Here is a 17,835-nt window from a genome sequence, read left to right on the forward strand (position 1 = left end):
TCAATGTTCAGCTGAAAAACTGTTCACTGTTGTCCCTTGGCACCAGTCTCTCATCTTTGTCTGTTATATTTTAATTAAATCCCCACTTTTAGAAACAAATGGCACTATTTGAGTTTTTCTTGAAAATGCAGTCCTTCATCTTGGATTCTATAAATTAGCTGATTGTGTCATTTTTTGTTTTCCACAATTAGCTCGTACAGAATGTTCTGCAGACTGAAGAAGCTTTGTAAGCGGTTTTGGTCACATAGAACAGCTTTGATTTCTTCCTCTCCATTTCCAAGAGTGCTATGAAGCCCTGCATGCTCATTTCTCTTTAGGTTGCCCTCAAATCTGTTACAGCTTCAAACTGTTCAGTGTTAAGGCAGTATCGAAGTTGCTGAAGTTGGGACTGGATGCATGCATAAGCAGGTGGGAAGATCTTTTTTCAAGAAAATATGTCCTAAATGATCTTAGTCTTTCATAGTCTGGCTTTCCAACTGATGTAGGTGTACATAACCCTAGGGAAGACCCATACATTTGTGCTCGGTGTCATCTGCTGAGGATCCGGTCAAAGGTTTTAAAATTTTCCATGTATTACAATTGAAAAAATGTACATGAATCTCACTAGGAAGGAGGGTGAATGAGGTGGTGACCTGAGCTCAGCCATGCTTGCTTTGTAAGGTGAAATGACAGCCTGACCTGCATCCTGTCTGCTCCATGTCCATTCCCATGCTGTTTTTACAGCCCTGCAATCTGTTGGCTGCAGATGTACTAAATGGTGATGTATTTACATCAGCCCATTTAATTTGTTTTCCTGGTCTTGACAACTTTGATAATTTTTAATTAAAAAAGGAGTAACACAATGCCACTTCTAGCTTGCATACATCTGATTCAAAAGTTTACTTCTATGGTATTAATCTTCAAACATACGCAATCTTAGGAGAAGTGGCAACAGGAGGAAAAGCATGAAGTTGTGGTTTAGAGCAGACAGACTACAAACTTCTGTTTCCTGCTGTCTACCTGATAATGGAGGGGCGTTTAGTAACTTGGTGAGCTAAAACTGGCTGTGGAAAAAGGGAGGATGTGAAACACCAGGAAGGTGCTGAGGAATGTCTGTGGCCAGCTCTGAAAAAGACCTCAACAGATGCCTAAAGAAATGCCTAGTGCCAGGTAAGCTGGGCACCAGGACCTCATGAGTCCAGACTTTAGAAGTCTCTCATAGGGGACAAGGAGAACTAGCTCAGAGGCTGAGCTGTTCAAACAGCGCCTGCTCACATCAGCATGACCCAAAAGGCAGCATATTTTCTGTGGTGCTGCTGCTTAACCTTCATGTACTATTACGTATGAGGGATAAAAAGGGCCTATAACATGTTTGGTGAAAGTTTTAGCCAACTGTTTGCTAAGGTTTGTACTGAAAACCAAAGCTAAACCACTGCATAATGATTTACCTCTGGTTCGTGACAAAACCAAAGCAGTACTTCCAACTGAAAAAAAGTAGCTTTTAGGGTGGGTGATATCAGTGTGATAAAACAGCAGTTCGTTCTGGTTAACAGGAGGGTGCTGATACTACAGTGTGACTTTTATCCCTCAAGATTCCAAAAGCCAAGCTTACTTCTCTCTGCTGCTTGCCTTAAAGATCCCAGAGAGTGCTCAAGAAACTATTTACAAAGTTTTTAAAAACCATTAGTCACTTTAATGCCATGCAAATCAATGGAAGTTCAAGAGATTGTTTTCGACAGAATAAATCCTTCAGGACTTCTTCAAAATCTTGTTAATCCTAACCTGATATTTCTTAATTTTTCTTTCTCCTCACTGCCCCTTGTCTCCTGAGATGACAGGTCGCAATTCACTAGTCACTTGTCCCAAGGACAAATTTTCCTTATCCCCTCTCAGAGTTTTTTTAATGTCTGAAATAATACAACCTTATGGCTAGCTTACCATCTCTGGATATTATTGCTCCTTAGAGATCTATTGAGGTTGTTTTTCAGTGTTGGCCTCTGTACTTCCTCAGCACCTTCTTGGTGTAATGAGTTTCATACCCCCAATTTTCCACAGCAATTTTAAGCACATTTTGTTACTGAACTGTGGCATCTAATTCATATTGAAATATCTGTGGGGAGTTTAGAACCTGAATCTCCCAGCAAAATCCTAGGACACTGCTTAATAGATGGGAAAGGTATAAAAGTAAAACAGAGTGATGGGAATATTTAGCAGGCTTTCCCTGCAGGAGCATGTGTAAAAGCACTCGGAGTCAACAGCAGTGAGTAGGGCAGGACTTACAGCATTTATGTTCTGACATTTGTGCCACTACCCTTCCAGGCTTTGCACTAACAGGATGTGAGCAGCTGTGATAATTTCTTCCTGAATCACAAGGCAACGCTGTGCTCACGCAGCTCTACCTGTCTGCTTGGAATGGGCCATCGCGTGAGTGTGTGTGTGAGAGGGAGAGGTAAACAGTCTCCTACTTGCTGTATGACCTTTCTGTTTTTTCGCTTTTATCAGCAAACTTTAAAATTCCTGTTCCTTCCAACTTGCCAAGAGAAAAAAACAAAATCGCGGGACTGTGTTCTAGTCTCTGCACCAGCAGTCTTAGGGGTGTGCCCAGTAAGTACGGCACAGCTGGCCCTGTTCTTACACACAGGCACTCGTGGCTTGGGCTGTTTAATCCCTTACCAGTACCTTTGAAGGCTCGCAGCTTCTCAGACGCTTGTGATTCAGAGTGAAGAGACTTTATGCTCCTTCCTAGCTTTCCCAGAAGACTGGAACGAGTTCATTTCTCTCTGCTGAAGTAACCAAATAGTCAGTCCACACAGAAGCTATGTGGTATGGTAGACTGGATGGTAAATCATTTGTCTTGGTTCTGTAGTTTCAGTAAAGATTGCTTATACAGAAGATTTCAATAGCAGGAAATTGCCCAAGCTAGCCGGGGCTGCACACGCTTCACAGCAGAGGGCTGGTGACTGAGCATTTTAAAATACAGCGTGACTGTCATGGGAGGCTGGAAGTTCGTGTATGTATCCTTTGCCTTTAGCCAGGCACAGGATTTTTTTCCCCTGGAATAGATTGAGTAGCAGAGTTTTTCAATTTTGAATGTTAATGTGGTCATGGAAGAAGCATGTGTCATGGTCTAGACAAGCTGGTTCAGAAGATTCAACCTTTCATAAACTCATAAAACTCAAAGTTTCATAAACTCATAAAACAAAAAGGATGAGTGAGGAAAAAATCCTGAGCACTATTACTTGCCAACAAGCTGCTGCTGATCCGTGTGAGTCAGGCCAATGTAGATTGTTAGTAGTTTATAGGAGTCATCTGTGTCAGGGCCAGAAGTTGAATGCGATGCTTCTGAGCCCCAGATTTATGACTTCAACTGCTAGCCAGCCTTTCTGTGCAGCCTGAGCAGGAGACAGTTGGCTGGTAAGTCATCCTCCATGCTTTCCAAAACAAACAAATGCTCGCATGCTAAACCTCACAGATGAATGCAAATGCAGGCAATTGACAGCTCATACTGTACCTTTTAAATGCACAATCCTTTTCTCAATCAAACATTGAGCAGGCCATGAATGAGGCTCTGCTACCCTGCCTGCAACAGGGCTGTTCTTTGTGTGCTGTGTCATGAGATCCTTACAAGTCTTGTACACAAATTTTCCCTTTTTTTTTACAGTTGGCTGTCTCACAAATTCCTTTAATTGTCAGTGACATAGCAAATCCTGTGGCTTCATTCTTAATGCAGTACTGGGTATTTCCCCTGTAAATTCTGGACAGATTAGAAGCATCAGCTCTTGAGCTCTCTGACAGATCTCAGGATATCTTTCATGTTAGTTCTTCTTAACATCTAGTATTTTTCTGATATATTTGCTTCTGATGTTGAAAAAAAAAAAAAAAAAAAAAAAGGATCTCTGCTTGCCAGCTTTGCTTTGTGGGACTTTTTGTGAGCTGATTAAAATGCTTTGTGCAGACGCTTATGCATTTCATTCCTCTAGCTGTTCTTACATAGAAATTAATGAGTGAACAGCCTTTTATTTACTGACAATTGTAAACGGTGTTGGATAAAACAGTGAAATCAAAGAATTGATGCATGCATTTTGCTTCTAAGGCATAAGCTTTTTATTGATACATCATCTGTGAGAAAATCCATCCATCCATCTGCCCAGGACAAATCTATTTCCCAGAAGAGAAAAGGAACAGATTAATTGTATCACCATTACTCATTTCTTCTGCCTAACAATGTTCCCCTTCCTGTTTCTATGCCATTGTTGCCATCGCTGGTGATTCCGCCAACTGGACTGCCACCACAAGCATATTGGCATCATTCCACTGTGATTGGTAACAACTCTGGGCCACCCGTTCATTTGGAGATGGTTGGTGCCTCACCTTCCTACACTAATTCCCAGAATCATGCAGTTGATGCAGGCTTTGGTGTTGCAGATCCAGCAGCAATGATCAGAGCAATTCATACACAATGCCTGGAACACACTGGCTATGCCACTTGATCAGGAAAGCATGATCACTTGATCTGGTGACACATGAGCTTTTGATTTTTCATGTTATGCCCACCTACTGTATAATGGCACTACTCAGTGTTCACAACTGTAGCCTGTATATTTCTGTTGTCTTTAAATAAATGGCTATATAAAAATATGGTCAGATAAAGGAAGCTGATTGTGAGCCTTTAGATGTTATTGCGAATCTGACTTATTTAATTCAGACAGGAATTTCACCAAGCCTTTTTTTTCCCTTCCTTTCCTTTTGTTTTCCTTGCATTAGGCCAGATGCAGTGGTGACAAACAGCAGTGGAAAGCCTCAGAAGGCGGCTGTGTCCTTTCAGCCCTGTAACATTTTATTTGTGGAGCCCTTTGGAAAACACACGTTTAGAAAACAGGCTGAAGTTTCAGAAAAAGAAGCCCATGCCTCTGCAGGTTCTTCAGGGTAAGCTATTTTCACCTTAAAATCTCATCTATCTATGGATGCCCGGTACTTGCAACTTAACCCATATGTCGTTGTCAGCTCTTGGAAGACCATCAATGAGCACTCAACTTCCTTCTAGGCTGCCTGTTTCAGCTGTATATACCTAACAGGTAGCATGGAGCAGGGGACCCGTCTCATTCTTAGTTTACAAGGCCACTCTAGTACCAGGACTGTAAATACATAAAGTACTGTGCAGCTTCCACACTAATGTCCCCCTCTGTGAGAATGTTCTGACTGCCCATTTGTGACTTTCCTACCCCAGCAGAACTGGTGTGAGTTATGAGGCCTCTGCTTCCTTTCACAGATCTGTGGGGTACCAAATGGTTTCTGTGGCTGCACAAACCTGCTGGCCTTGACCAGAGTGGCTGTCTGTTGGTCCCCTAATGGGACAAACGGGCTGAGCTGGCAGGTTGAGCTGTGGGCTGGTACTTCTCACATGGGTTGCACTGGATGGTTGTGTGCCTTATCTGCTTCCTGTTCGTGCAGGATATATAATTGTGCTTGCTGTTCATCATGCTGGCTGCTCTGTAGGATGGAGGAAGAGGTAAAGCACAATTTACAGCGCTAGTAAGTACAGCGGTTCTTACATATTTTATATATTAACATGCGCATGTGTGTGTTTATGCAAGGGACAAAAAATACTTATGCTCTCAATTATTTATCTAAATGCAAGAGTAGCTTCCTATCCTAGTTTCATTATGCACCTTCCTGTACTATTAATGGCTCCAAAATGAAAAGATACCTTATTGCTCAGTAGGAATTGCTACAAATAGAAGCAATTCTTAGACTGCTCTGTTCAGTGGGTTCTGTTAGCAGCACAGGGAAACAAAGTCCATGTAAAAAATCTGTCAATAATCAATTCTTGGTTGTTTGTAATGTTCAAAAGGAGAAATGCAATCACAGACTGTAACTCAGGTAACTTTTTTTTTTTTAATCACATTTTGGGACTTTCCTATTCTGAGTGCTACGGGAGAGCTCCATGGATTCATCAAACTGTCAGCAGAGCATTTGGAAAATCATATATTTTGCTACTGCTGATATAGCACCTACAAAATGCAATGTGGGTTTTGATGAGTAACCTAAATATTTCAAATAAATGTCAAAACGCTACCTGAAGGGTTTGACTGATCAATAGGATGTTCTTGTATTCCTGCTCCAATGTGCGGCACATGACTCATGTTGCTTTGTTCATGCATACATAGGGATAAGAATCATTGAACGAACCTTTGGTTAGAGATGTTCTGGACATACTAAAATCAGCAGTAAAATGAAATTACGTACCTCTCATGAATTCATGGTATTTAAGTTTGCCCTTTGGATTTGCCTTCAGTTAAGCATACAGTTAACCTCTTTTTGTTCCAATTAGTTGAAAACTAAGGATTTCCTTCCTTCTGTTTTGAACTGATATGTAAGAGGAAATCCGTAGATGTTCCTGTTTTGAGTAAACCTTTTACTGAGAAGTTATGCTTGTGTATTTAAAAAAAATAGAAAGAAAGAAAAAGGTAGTATTGATTCAGATGTAACAGTAGAATTAGTAGATCCCCTTATGAAGGTTTCGCATCCAAAGAGCATAGAGCAAAAATGTTTTCTCGCTGTTTACTTTTAACCTTTGGTTTGTCTTGGATCTGATTCTTAGTAGGCGGTCTTATCTTACAGAAATTGTAGCTTCTATCACCTCCCTGTCTGTGGAAAGGGTTCTGCTTGTAAAAGAATGAAAATGCATCCTCCTGGGTTGCTGCTTTTCTTCTTAGCAGCATGCTTCACTCCCGCAGCTGACTGCCAGAGTCAGAAGGTAAGTCTATGAGTCTTTGTTTAAATGTTCATCGAACAATTCTTCATATTTGGATGGTTGTATTTTATCCCAAAACCTCACTTTTTCGTTTACATTTAGTTAAGTGCAGAATAACATCCGTAACTAAATTTTAAGACTGCCAAATATCTTCCCTGCTCGTGGAAGGACACGTGTGGCATCTGAACTGGAAAGCTAAAATTAAGGTTGGAGCCAGCTGCTTGAATTTTAGATCAGGTTCAGTTTGCATTTCTGATCAGCACTGATTGCAAAGGTAGTGATATGATAGGATTGGGGATCTTTGTCTTCCACTATTTTCAGTATCTCTGGCATCTGTGAGGACAGGTCCATATGTGCCCCAGGAGAGTTTTCTAAAAAGAGTTTTTAAATCTTATCAAATTGTTGCTTTGCAACAGGGAGAATACATTTCTTTCAAGTACATTTCCTAGCAGCTCCCCAGCGAGGAGTACAGATTGCTTTCCGTGGGAAGGTTTTGTTTTGATTCCAGCATCTCCGTTCTTGTGATTAGCATCTAGAAGAATGTAGGATGCATTTGTAGATCTGTGGTCTTGGCTCCATGGTTGTGTCGTCCTACTTTCTGTAGGCTATAATTCATAGTATATTAGGTAACGATTACCCATTCACAGAGACATGAAATGTTTTGCATCACCTCTGGAGCAGCTTATTTAATCTAGGAAAAATAACCCTCTTGTAGATTTCTGTCCCCAAAAGGTTCCCTCTTTTTGGAGAAAGAGAAGAAACATTTGAAAATGTATAGTGGGAGTTAAGGAAAAACAATGGTCTAATGAAGTCTTTGACGATTTTTAGGATGGCCACTTTATTTGGTTGTGATGGAAGTGCAGTGATTCCACAAGAAGACTCCATTACCTTGCAGGAGCCTTGCAGGGGGCATTAAGGGAGAAAGAGATTTTGTAGTAGCTGGTTTTTGTGATGTTATCTCCAGGCTGTGTTTTGATCTGCATTTTGTATAGACTGGGGAAGATGCAGCAGATGTGAGAACCATGAGAGATTTTCTGCCAGGAGGAGGCCAGTCCCAGGTGGTATGGAGCAGGAATGGAAGTGGCTGGGGAAGGAGAAGAGTGCTTTTGTCTTATGTGATCTCTGAGCCAAACTGTTCATCCTCATGCTGAACAGTGTCTTCCTTGGCCAAATGCAAAGTGCTAGTATGTCCAGGAACGTTCAACTAAAGTGTCACTGAGAACTTCTTGAGGAGGTACATAACTATAATGACCCAAGCATGTGTATACAGCTCTTGTTATGTAAAGGGCAAAAGCTCTGGAAATGTGGTGAATCACTAGATAAAGACTGTTTCCAGAACTGGCTCCCAGGATTGTTGGAGCCAAACACTGACGTCCACATGTGTTTTTCTTTCATCCCTGAAGTCTTGCCTTACAAAAGAATTTGTGTTATGGTTTGGGAGGAAATGATAAAGGGAGAAAATGAGTAGAATGAAGCTAGTCCTTAAAAAAGGCCCCCCAGCTTATTCTCTTGAAATGGAATAAGTTGAAATGGAATAAGACAAATATGAGCACCTGAAAAGTAAGGGACGTTTACATCAGAGAGAGTGGAGGGAAGGAAACACTGCAGCATCCAGAAGCTCAGGAATGCAGAATCCAGAAGCTTCAGCTGAGTGCAGAAGGCAGCGTCTGCTGCACATGCATGTGAAAGAGTGCAGGGAGAAAGCACAGTCCAGCCCTGGCAAGACAGAGTTCAATGTGGGCAGAGGCACCCTGGTTCCTAACTGCTTTTGGCTACAGCTACATGTCTCCTGCTTTAAAATCCTCCTTTATTTTTGGAGCTGTTTGAGAACACCAGGCTTCCTTTTCTGTGGCTTTGTACCCAAAGTATGGCACAGTCCAGGCTCACATCATCTGAGCAGAACAGTGGCTGTTCGCCCACTTTCCCTGGCATAGCCACAATGGACCTTGCCAGCTCTCAGCACACCGGGTGGTATTGCATATTGCTGCAACACAGGCTCAGATATTCTCTCTTGCTGCTTCCTCTCCAGCTTCTCCAGACTTAGAAACAGCAGTCACAGATAAGCCCGAGGCAGCAGTGCATCATTGTTTTCTGTGAGGCTGTGCCCCGGGAGTCACCTCTGGCTCAAACTTCTGTCTCCCTTTCATCCACTCCAAAGTTGGAGAATCCAAACCATTGCATTTTTTATGTCCCTTGATTTTCTCTTCTGCTTTCATAAGAAGCAAAACACTCCAGAAAATGACTGCTTCATCAGTTCTGTCACTCAAATAAGAATGGACTTTTTTTTTTTAATTTTCCACACAGCTGTTTTCTTCCTCTTTCCTCCCGCCTGTTGCTGCTGACACAAGCATATTTCCATATAAAAAGGGGAAGATCTTACTGGGAAGTTGCCTAAATTTTACGTTGTCCTAGGAAGGTAGGGTAGGGGGTATTCCACAATAGCTATCTTGCCTTAGAGGCCTCTGTTTTATCCTGAAAACGAACTGCAAATAATTAAAGATTCCAACAGCAAGAAATGACAGCCTTTCTTCTCTCCCAGTGTACATCTCTGTTTAGAAATGGGGCCACATTAATGGAGGAAAGAGAAGAAAAAATGATTAATGTGTGAATAACAGTGTTTTCCTTCAGCACAGTGGCAGAGAACACATTTAGCAGCCCAGCTGTGTCTGACAGCCAACTCCTGATGCCTGGAAGTGAGGGTGAAATAGAATATTGGAGGGTTTTAATTTAATGTTTTGTGCTCTACTGTTTGTGTGGTCTTTTCTTATACAGATAGGGAGGCTCAGACACCTGATAAGGGTTTGTGGGGAAATTCTGACAGTTTTAATACCACAACCTGTGGGAAGACATCCACCTGTGTTTCTTCCTTGAGCATCTTCCCATTCTCTTTCTGAGGCATTGTCTCAGTGAAGGTTAAGATTGGGATTTGATGGGACCAGCAAGGGACCAACAAGATGCGCCATTCTGTCAGAAACATGTGCCTGGATTCATCTGGCTCCTTTCAAAAGCCCAGTTTTAATCTGGAGTCCTCATTTGTGCTTAATTCCACTGGTTGGATCTGCTTCTCCCCTGTCCCGTGAATGGCACCGCTGGGCTTTTGAGGCAGGGCAGTCCAGTTGTAGCTCCCCAGTTACCCATCCGTATTGTCTGTCTTCTCAGTTTTGCTCTGTGAAAGAGGTGAAATCTCCTTTGACTTCACTGTGTGTAAGTAGGGTAAAAACATAAGGAACAGCAATGCTGATCTCTGTCCTGCTGGATAAACTCAGTAAAGCTGGGGCTTGCAGGACATGGACAGCTGGGTCTGGTGAATCTCAGACTGTTTTTGAGCTTTTCATAATGCAAGGGAGTCCTTCCAAAGGGAGTGGATGCTAAAGTGCAGTAAGGAAAGCCCCTGGTGCAGAACTAGGAATGAATATCCACGTGAGGCACCACCACAGACACGAGTCACTTTGCTCGTGGGGCAGTGCCTTTGCATGGATGGCTGCAGAAAGCAGATTCAGGAAGAGAGGAAAAGCTTGACAGCTCCAGGCAGAGGAAACTTGGGCGTGAGTCAGGAAACCGTTCCGGGGAGATGTCCGTGCAGAGCTGGGACCGGAGGGTTATCTCTCATGAGGTTTTCCTGACGGGGTCTGCTGGCTATCTTCTGGCAGGGCCTTCCTGAGCTGTTGATAAGATGGGAAGCTGTGGACTTCCTCCCTTGCCCTGAAGCAAACGTATGTGTTTGAGCTTACTTAGGTCCAGAGGAAGCAGAGCTGGGCTGAGATTACTGATGGGAATACAGAACAGGGAGTTCTGGGCACACGACAGCTGCTGCACTAACAGCATTTTTCAGGATTGGCTTTAAAAAAATCCCAGATCAGGACCTCCTCCCAAAATTCGATCTGGTGTTTTTATTTTTAGAAAATACTGTGCCTGAAGAGGTATAGTTGAAGTGAGTTGAGTTTTCTTTTCCAGTTGGTGACCTTTTGGGACAAACGGAGCTCCTACCTTCCAGCTTTTCTCTGTCATCATCAGTAGCAAACATTTTCTCTTTTTAAAATGAACAATGGTCTTTTTGCACAGTTGCTTGACCTGAGGAGTTTAGGGATTCAAGGAAACCCATCTGTGGTAAAATCATGAGCTTCAATGACAAGCTGGCTTACAGTGATGGTTATTCTCTCTGAGGCTGTACTTCTCATCTGCTCTGGTTGCATTTCATTTGGAGAAGCAGGGTTGGTGGTACAGAGGCATTGAAAAGCACTTTGAGGAAGTCTGAACCCCTAAAGAGAAATTATTCTGGTTAGGTGGAAGTACTTGTGCTGAACTTATCACCGGCCATATGAATTATCCAAGTCTCCTACCTGATCTTCTTGCTGGCACTTATGGGGTCCTTCCCACCCTGGGCCAAAGCATCAAGGGCCACCTCTAGGTAGCTGGAGAAGTGCAGAGCACCCTTCTTTTAATCTCCCTCCCTGCACCTTCTCAAAGGCAATTGCCATGAGAAGCACTTGTGTGAGCAGCTCTTGGTCTCTGGAAAATAGACTGAACCAACACATAAAATTTGTCAAACCCATGAAACAGCGAAGAAACAACCAGTACAACTGGACCGTATCATCAGCATGGAAAACAGAAATGCTGTGCTGCCTTTTAATTCAGTGTCTTCTGTCAAGGGTTATTGGTTTAGAGTTTGTCCTTGCATACCACTACCACACATTTCAAAAATATCAGTTTAAATTAGCAGTGCATGGTTATAATTATTTTAGAAATGGTTAGAATTTTTGCTGTGAATAACAGGAAAGATGAGTTAGCTGTGATTTGCCCTATTGCCTTGTAGCTGAGATCCAGGCAGAGCAGCATGCATTAATGTAACATAGTGCTTTAGCATGTATGAGTGTGTGGTGTACATCCGAGCAGCCACACTGGTCACTGTCCTCCCCCGTGGAATCTAAAGAACAGTGCAGTGTGGATAAAGATATCAAAGGCTGGCAAGATGACTGCCTAAGGTAACAGTTTAGTTATGGACTTATTTTCATTCTACTTTTTCTTTTTAAGCTGAAGTCAATGAGATGCAATGTCAAGATGATGTTTACAATGAGTACAGCATGTACTGCTTGTGCTGTGGCGCCTAAAACCTTGTGTCCAAGAGGTTGGTTAAAGACCACGCAAGGCTTAGGAGTGAGGGACTGCAGGTAAGACCTCTTTCCTAACCATGTTGCAGATCTGGTTTACCTCTGCTATGCAAGGAGTGATGTATGTGCCTTAAGGAGAACACGTGTGGGTTTTGAGCCCTAAAGATCCAAGGACTTTTGTTTTCAGATGCATAAAAATGAATGTATGGCCCTTATTATTGTTGATTTTGTCTCCTTGCAAATCCCCTGGACTTTTTGCTGCATATAGGGTTCTGTATACAAACAACCAGTTACCTGATAATTACCTCTGCCTTGCCCTGAACAAACTGAGTTTGCTTATCCTGCTGTAGCAACTAAGCAGAGCTCTGTCTTCTGTAGGAACCTATTTCAGACCCGGAATTTGCTAGTGAATTATTAGAGAAAGAATATAATAATTCCCCTTGTATATCCTCTCAGCTTCCAGCAATAATCCTCTGAACTTTTTACCTTCCTAGTTCTCTTTATGAAGGTTACTTTTTCTTGTGTTCCTTGTTCTTATTCTGTTGAGCATTTCTATAGCTTGGCTCTAATAGGAAAATGGTGAAGGAAAACTGAATTTACCAGTAAGTTTTTTTAGAAAATGAAACACTAGATTATTGTTTGCCTATCTATTCAGTAGTGAATGTTAACAGTTAATATATAGCTCCATTGTCTACTGTTTTCTGTAATTCACTATTCTGTATAAATACTTTAAAAATAGCTGTAGCAGTTTTACAGTAATTACAGACACACAGAGGAGTCGGACTGAATTCAAAGGGGCAGTGCTATTGAGGCGATTTCCAAGTTCCTTTTGGGAAGGATGTTGTGCCAAAAATAAAATGAAGTACAAGAGTAATGTGAGCGCGTGCAGCTTTTCTGCCTGTTATCTCTCTGTGGTAGTGGTAGTTGAACAGTCCAAAGAATAGTTCTGTACAGCATACACACAGAGCAAGTGACACTGCCACCAGGGGCCTAGCCTCTGCGTAAGGCGATGGATGAAGGGTTGAAAAGGAGAAAGATGCTCCTCCTCTGTCTCATATCCAGTCCCTGGCAACATTCTTGGAACCAGCCGTAGGAGCACAGATCAGTGGGCATCCTTGTGGGAGACATAATTAGAGTGCAAACTCTTGTGTGTATTTATAGGGGAGGGAATGAATGCCCTTCTGTTCAGAGTTCAGCGTGCTGCAGTGTGCTTGCTTAGAGCCCCTCCAACAAGCATGTGGTATCTTTGTGGTGTAATCATGGATCTTGGATTGTTCTTTTTAAGATACACTGTCAAGTTAGGAGAAAATACCCTTGTCCAGCCAGGGTGCTATCACATATGTAAGAAGGAAATTGAGGAGAAAAAGTGCTGCCCAGGATTCTGGGGTACAGAGTGCTATGGTAAGTTTTTCGTCTGTTTACAATGCCTTCTGTTCAGTAAATCAAACCAGTTTTAACATGAAGCATTAAATATGCATTAAGCTGATTGATTTTTGTTATTTCTGCTTTTTAAGCATTTATAAGGTCTCCATTATCTGTGCAGGATGTTTAGAAGATAATGAGGAAGGAATCTCTTTGCTTCATATGGGTTTAATCCTCTTATATTTAACACATAACATAACCCCCTTTGTTGGAACTTCCTTTAGTCTCTTCTTTAAAAAGAACCTTTTGGAAAGGGATGTTTTTGTTCCTCTTTAAGAAAGTTTCCAAAGGAAGAGGAAGATACTTCTTTCTGGTGTCCCTCTGGTCTGGAGTGCATGTGCCATGTGTGCTTTTATATAGTCTGGAGTTAGTCAGAGGTTCAGTCTCAGAAAATACTTAGCACTTCCAACCCAACATGCAAATAACCCTCCCAAAGCTCCCATTTAGTTTTAAGCCAAGTAATGAAAATTTGAAAACATTCAGTTTTTCTTGGTCTTCTCTCAAAAATCCAAAAGCCAAAAATCTAAAATCCAGAAAGTTTATCTTCTAAGATGAACACTTTTCATACAATTGACCAGTGACTGGAATATGGCCAAACATTATCCAGTCCAGCAGAAAATGAGAGGTTGTTTGAGCAATTGGGCCTGTTTTCACATAAAGTGCTTTGAATAATCAATTGGCAATTCTATGCCTAAAATTTTCAGATATAATCCCTAGAATCTGGAGGTACCTCTCTCCAAAGATGTGTGGACCATGCTTGTTTGAGCACATTCAGAGCCCTTCAAGAAGTTACAAAAAGCCAAAATGCTCAGTGTCTTTGAAAAGCAGGCTCCTATCTGTCCCGAGCTTCAGAACCGTCCTCAGATGTTTGGTGCTGCCTCTTGCTCATGATTGCAAGAGTGGCTCCATCTCAAAACATGTTTCAGTGGCTTTGCTGAAATGTGGTTAGTTATGGGCCAGTGGAATTTTCCTTAGACCTTTATTAAAAGGCTTTCCTTAGAAGGCAGCCATGTTTCTCCTTGGTCTTACTCATTGCCATCTTCACCAGCTCTGGGCCAGTTTTAGCTCTAACGGAAAAGCAGGCAGGGACTTTGCTGGTTAAGAAGCCATTGCTTTCACACAGCTGGAATGCCTGTAGGAAAAGGTGGTAAAAAGAGGGATGCAGTGCTGTTTTTTCTGCCTAATCTTGCCTGGCCTCTTACCTGCTAGAATGTCCAGGAGGCTCCGAAAATCCCTGCAGTGGCCATGGGACATGCTTGGATGGTATACAGCAGAACGGAACCTGCATCTGCAAGGTCAGTGTATGATTTGGTCTGAGGGTGATATGCTTTTGTCAGAGGGTGATATGCTTTTGTACAGTGTCTGTGCAGAAGCTTTGGATGAAGACCAGCCTTCTGCCTGGAAGGTCATTAGCAGGGTCTTTCATTCCAGCATCAGTGCCTGTGGTTTAATTAGAGTATTGGTGTGGTCTGCAGCAGCACTAAGACACTGTTGGTGGGGCTATGGAGTTGGGAAGGATCTCTAGGAAGAAATGAAGAAAGAATTGCATGGATTTAACCCTCTGATCAGTTGAAATAATCAGTGTCTGTCTGTGGCTGCAAGAAGCCCTGAGATACGTTTAATGAGCTGTACCTTTACCAGACCTGAAAGATATACTTCCCAGCTGCTGCTGCACCTTAGCAGTCAGACCCTTCCTCTCCCAGGAAAAGCAAGAAAGACTAAAACAAGAATTATTATTTTCATTACAGCTCTAGACTTAATACAACAAAAGTACCAACAACTGCTGCACGTGACTCATATAAAGCAGTGTTTCTAAAATTATTATCTTAGCTTAACAGACCAGTGTCAGATTTGAAACTTCTTCTTATGAACAATACGTTTTTACAGTATCCTTAATTAATGGCATTGTTATCCTTAATTAATGGATAAGTCCTACCTCTTGGGCACATCTTTGATAAAAGCTGATTTTGGACTTAACTCAAAGACACTCCATATCAATTAAAATACATGTTTAAGGTCCCCAAGCCTTATAAAATCAATGTCAAACATCCCATTGGTGCTAGTGAATTACAACTTCCTTTTTCAGAGAGATCGTAAGCCAGCTGTTACATTCTTGTCTGCAAACAGGACATGGTTTCCTCAGTGCCCACCTGGGTTTTGCTGGCATTTTGCATGCTCTCTGTGTGTTGGTGTACCCCTCTGCTGGGACGGCTGGGTGATAGTACTAGAGCACTGAGCAGATCAATTTTCTTCAATGTATTGCTTCAGTTGTCAGAGAAAATCAGAGATGGGGAGATACTTTGAACTATGACAATGTTTAGAACAATGAAATGGTATAGAAAAATAACATCTGGGACATTTTGGGGCCCTTCTAGGAGCAATACAGTGGTTTTGCCTGCCAGAATTGTCGAGATGAAAATCGTTTTGGCCCAGACTGTCAGTCAGGTAAGGAAGAGCAATTTCAGGTGAAACCTGCACAAAAATACCTGAGAGCAAGGAAAGCAGAGGGGGAGGCTGAGTGAGGAAGGGTGCTGGAGAGGAGGAGGGGATGGCATCTGACAGCATTTAATAGCAAGTATCTGGGTATTTTGTCTTTCTGCCCTTCTCCACTGTCCCATTAGACAAATGATTCTCAGTCTTTCACTCAAATCAATCCATTTTTCCTTTTGTAAAGTCTCCCTCTCCCATTACCATGGCTTTCCCGGTTTCCTCTCTCTTTTCAGCCAGGCTGTTACCTACAACCCACCTGCCCTGAAGCAACCCAGCCTAATTTCCCAACTGTTTGCAAGACTCCTGTCACCGCTCCAGTACTCTCTCAGCTTCCTCTTTATTGCCCTTCCTACACACTAATACCCACAATACTGCTTCTCACATGTCATATTTTGAAGCAATTTATTGCTTCAAAGCGGCCTGGTCATAAAGCCAGTGCGGCCTGGTCATAAAGAAGCCATTTCTTTCCAGCTCCTGGTTCTCTTGTATCCACAAAGGTGAGATGGGTGTGATCTCAGTGCTTGTGCTTACAGAATGACACCGATGCTGGCATCACAGATGTGGTAGAGCCTTATAATACCGCATCCTTCCACATTGGCTGCAATAGACTTGGAGGAGTGGGAAGTTAAGTCTGAAAAGCTGGTCCAGATGTTGCATTTGGGGCTGATCTTACAGAGCAGCACTTTGTCTTTCTTCAGCACAGGACTTGCAGAGCTCTCTGTGAGCTCTGACCAGGATGACCTTATTTTTAAAATGAGTCATGCTTGCTGTGGATTATTAGTGGGCAATCGGGGTGCCAAATCCCAGGGCAGTTGGCCAGTGTATGTCTGGAGCTCTTCATGCTGCCTTGTCACTGAAGGTCTTGTTTGTCTGGCCTTTCCTTTCAGTGTGTGACTGTGTGCACGGGGAATGCAACAGCGGCGTCACTGGGAATGGAAGCTGCACTTGCTATGGAGGTTACACTGGCCTCAGGTGTGACCAAGGTAAATAAATTGGTAGCTGGAGAGGAGCTGTTAGAGCTAAACTATGATATGGATGCATGTGTCCCAAAACCAGCTGGGATTTCTCTGGAAACAGGGTAGATCCTCCCTTCCCTCTAAGTCTTGTGTGACCTGACTACCTAGCCTGCAAGTCTGTCATGCTTACTTTCCCTGGCTTTTGTGCTGGCTGGGGTCTCTGGAAACAACACTTGCCTTCATTTCCATGCCTTTTGTAAGGGAAGTTGTATCTTCTTGCACTGCCCTTCTTGCTCAAAAGGAAACTCTCTTTGCTGTGTGATTCCAGAGCTTCCCCTTTGCAAAGGCATGATGTGTGAGGCCAACAGTGAATGCACAGTAAAGGATGGGACAGCGGTGTGTGACTGCAAGCAGGGATACAGAAAAAGCGGCAGCACTTGCTTAGGTGAGAAATTTCTCTGTGGCCCTAAATAGTCCTCCGTTTAGGACCTTCCAAAGAGAAATCTTTCTCTGGTATCTCTGGACGAACTTGATCACCATGAATACGGTGTCTTCCTCACTGCGGAAGCATAAAAGCCTGTTTTTTGGCTAATCTTAGAATCCTTCTAAGATTAATACCTAAGGTGTTTGTTCTCCTCTCACTTGGTCCTGTAAGCAAGAAATGAGTTACAATTGCAGATGCCATCCAGTATTTGCCTGTATGAATGTACAGAGTAACTGTGACAGTGGGATATCAGTGAGTCTGTGCCAGTATAAGTGATGAGTAAAGGTATGTAATTAGAGGGTTTGAGCAAAGGTATGTAATTAGAGAGTTTCTTCACTGATTTCAGGTGTAAGGTTTTGAATTGCTTTTGCTAAAAGAAAGTCAATAAGATGCATGTGATTAGCTAGCAATGGATAGCTCTATTTTCACTGGCTTTTTGCAGTTCTTGCTGACCAAGCACCACTTTCAGATATCCTCAGACATGATGGAAATTCAGAAGTAAAGACAAGCATCTTCTTTCTGTCCCTTATATTTGTGTTGCTGAAGTAATATGAAGAATGTGTCATCCAAATTCCTTGGATCAAAGAAAAACAAACTGTCTGCTATCTGAAATTATTTTATTTTCTGGGAAACTGTAGCAAT

General features: G+C 42.4%; 1 protein-coding gene across 3 annotated transcripts in view; it reads left to right on the top strand.

Moving 5' to 3' along the window:
* The first annotated feature begins 5,377 nt into the window (after positions 1–5,377).
* The window catches only part of STAB1 (stabilin 1), a 58,583-nt gene continuing 46,125 nt past the window's right edge, over positions 5,378–17,835 (top strand). The window contains exons 1-8 of one of the 3 annotated variants that reach the window (XM_040569247.1): positions 5,378–5,511; positions 6,601–6,736; positions 11,765–11,901; positions 13,127–13,242; positions 14,473–14,558; positions 15,639–15,708; positions 16,641–16,736; positions 17,038–17,154. In XM_040569247.1, coding sequence (XP_040425181.1) covers positions 6,656–6,736; positions 11,765–11,901; positions 13,127–13,242; positions 14,473–14,558; positions 15,639–15,708; positions 16,641–16,736; positions 17,038–17,154 — 703 coding nt within the window. In that variant the 5' untranslated portion in view covers positions 5,378–5,511; positions 6,601–6,655. Of the gene's footprint in view, positions 5,512–6,583; positions 6,737–11,764; positions 11,902–13,126; positions 13,243–14,472; positions 14,559–15,638; positions 15,709–16,640; positions 16,737–17,037; positions 17,155–17,835 lie in introns of all 3 variants that reach the window. The other 2 variants (XM_040569248.1, XM_040569246.1) reach the window with 2 other exon arrangements.

This window comes from Cygnus olor, chromosome 10, assembly GCF_009769625.2.
Source record: "Cygnus olor isolate bCygOlo1 chromosome 10, bCygOlo1.pri.v2, whole genome shotgun sequence".
In the NCBI taxonomy this organism is placed as follows: domain Eukaryota; kingdom Metazoa; phylum Chordata; class Aves; order Anseriformes; family Anatidae; genus Cygnus; species Cygnus olor.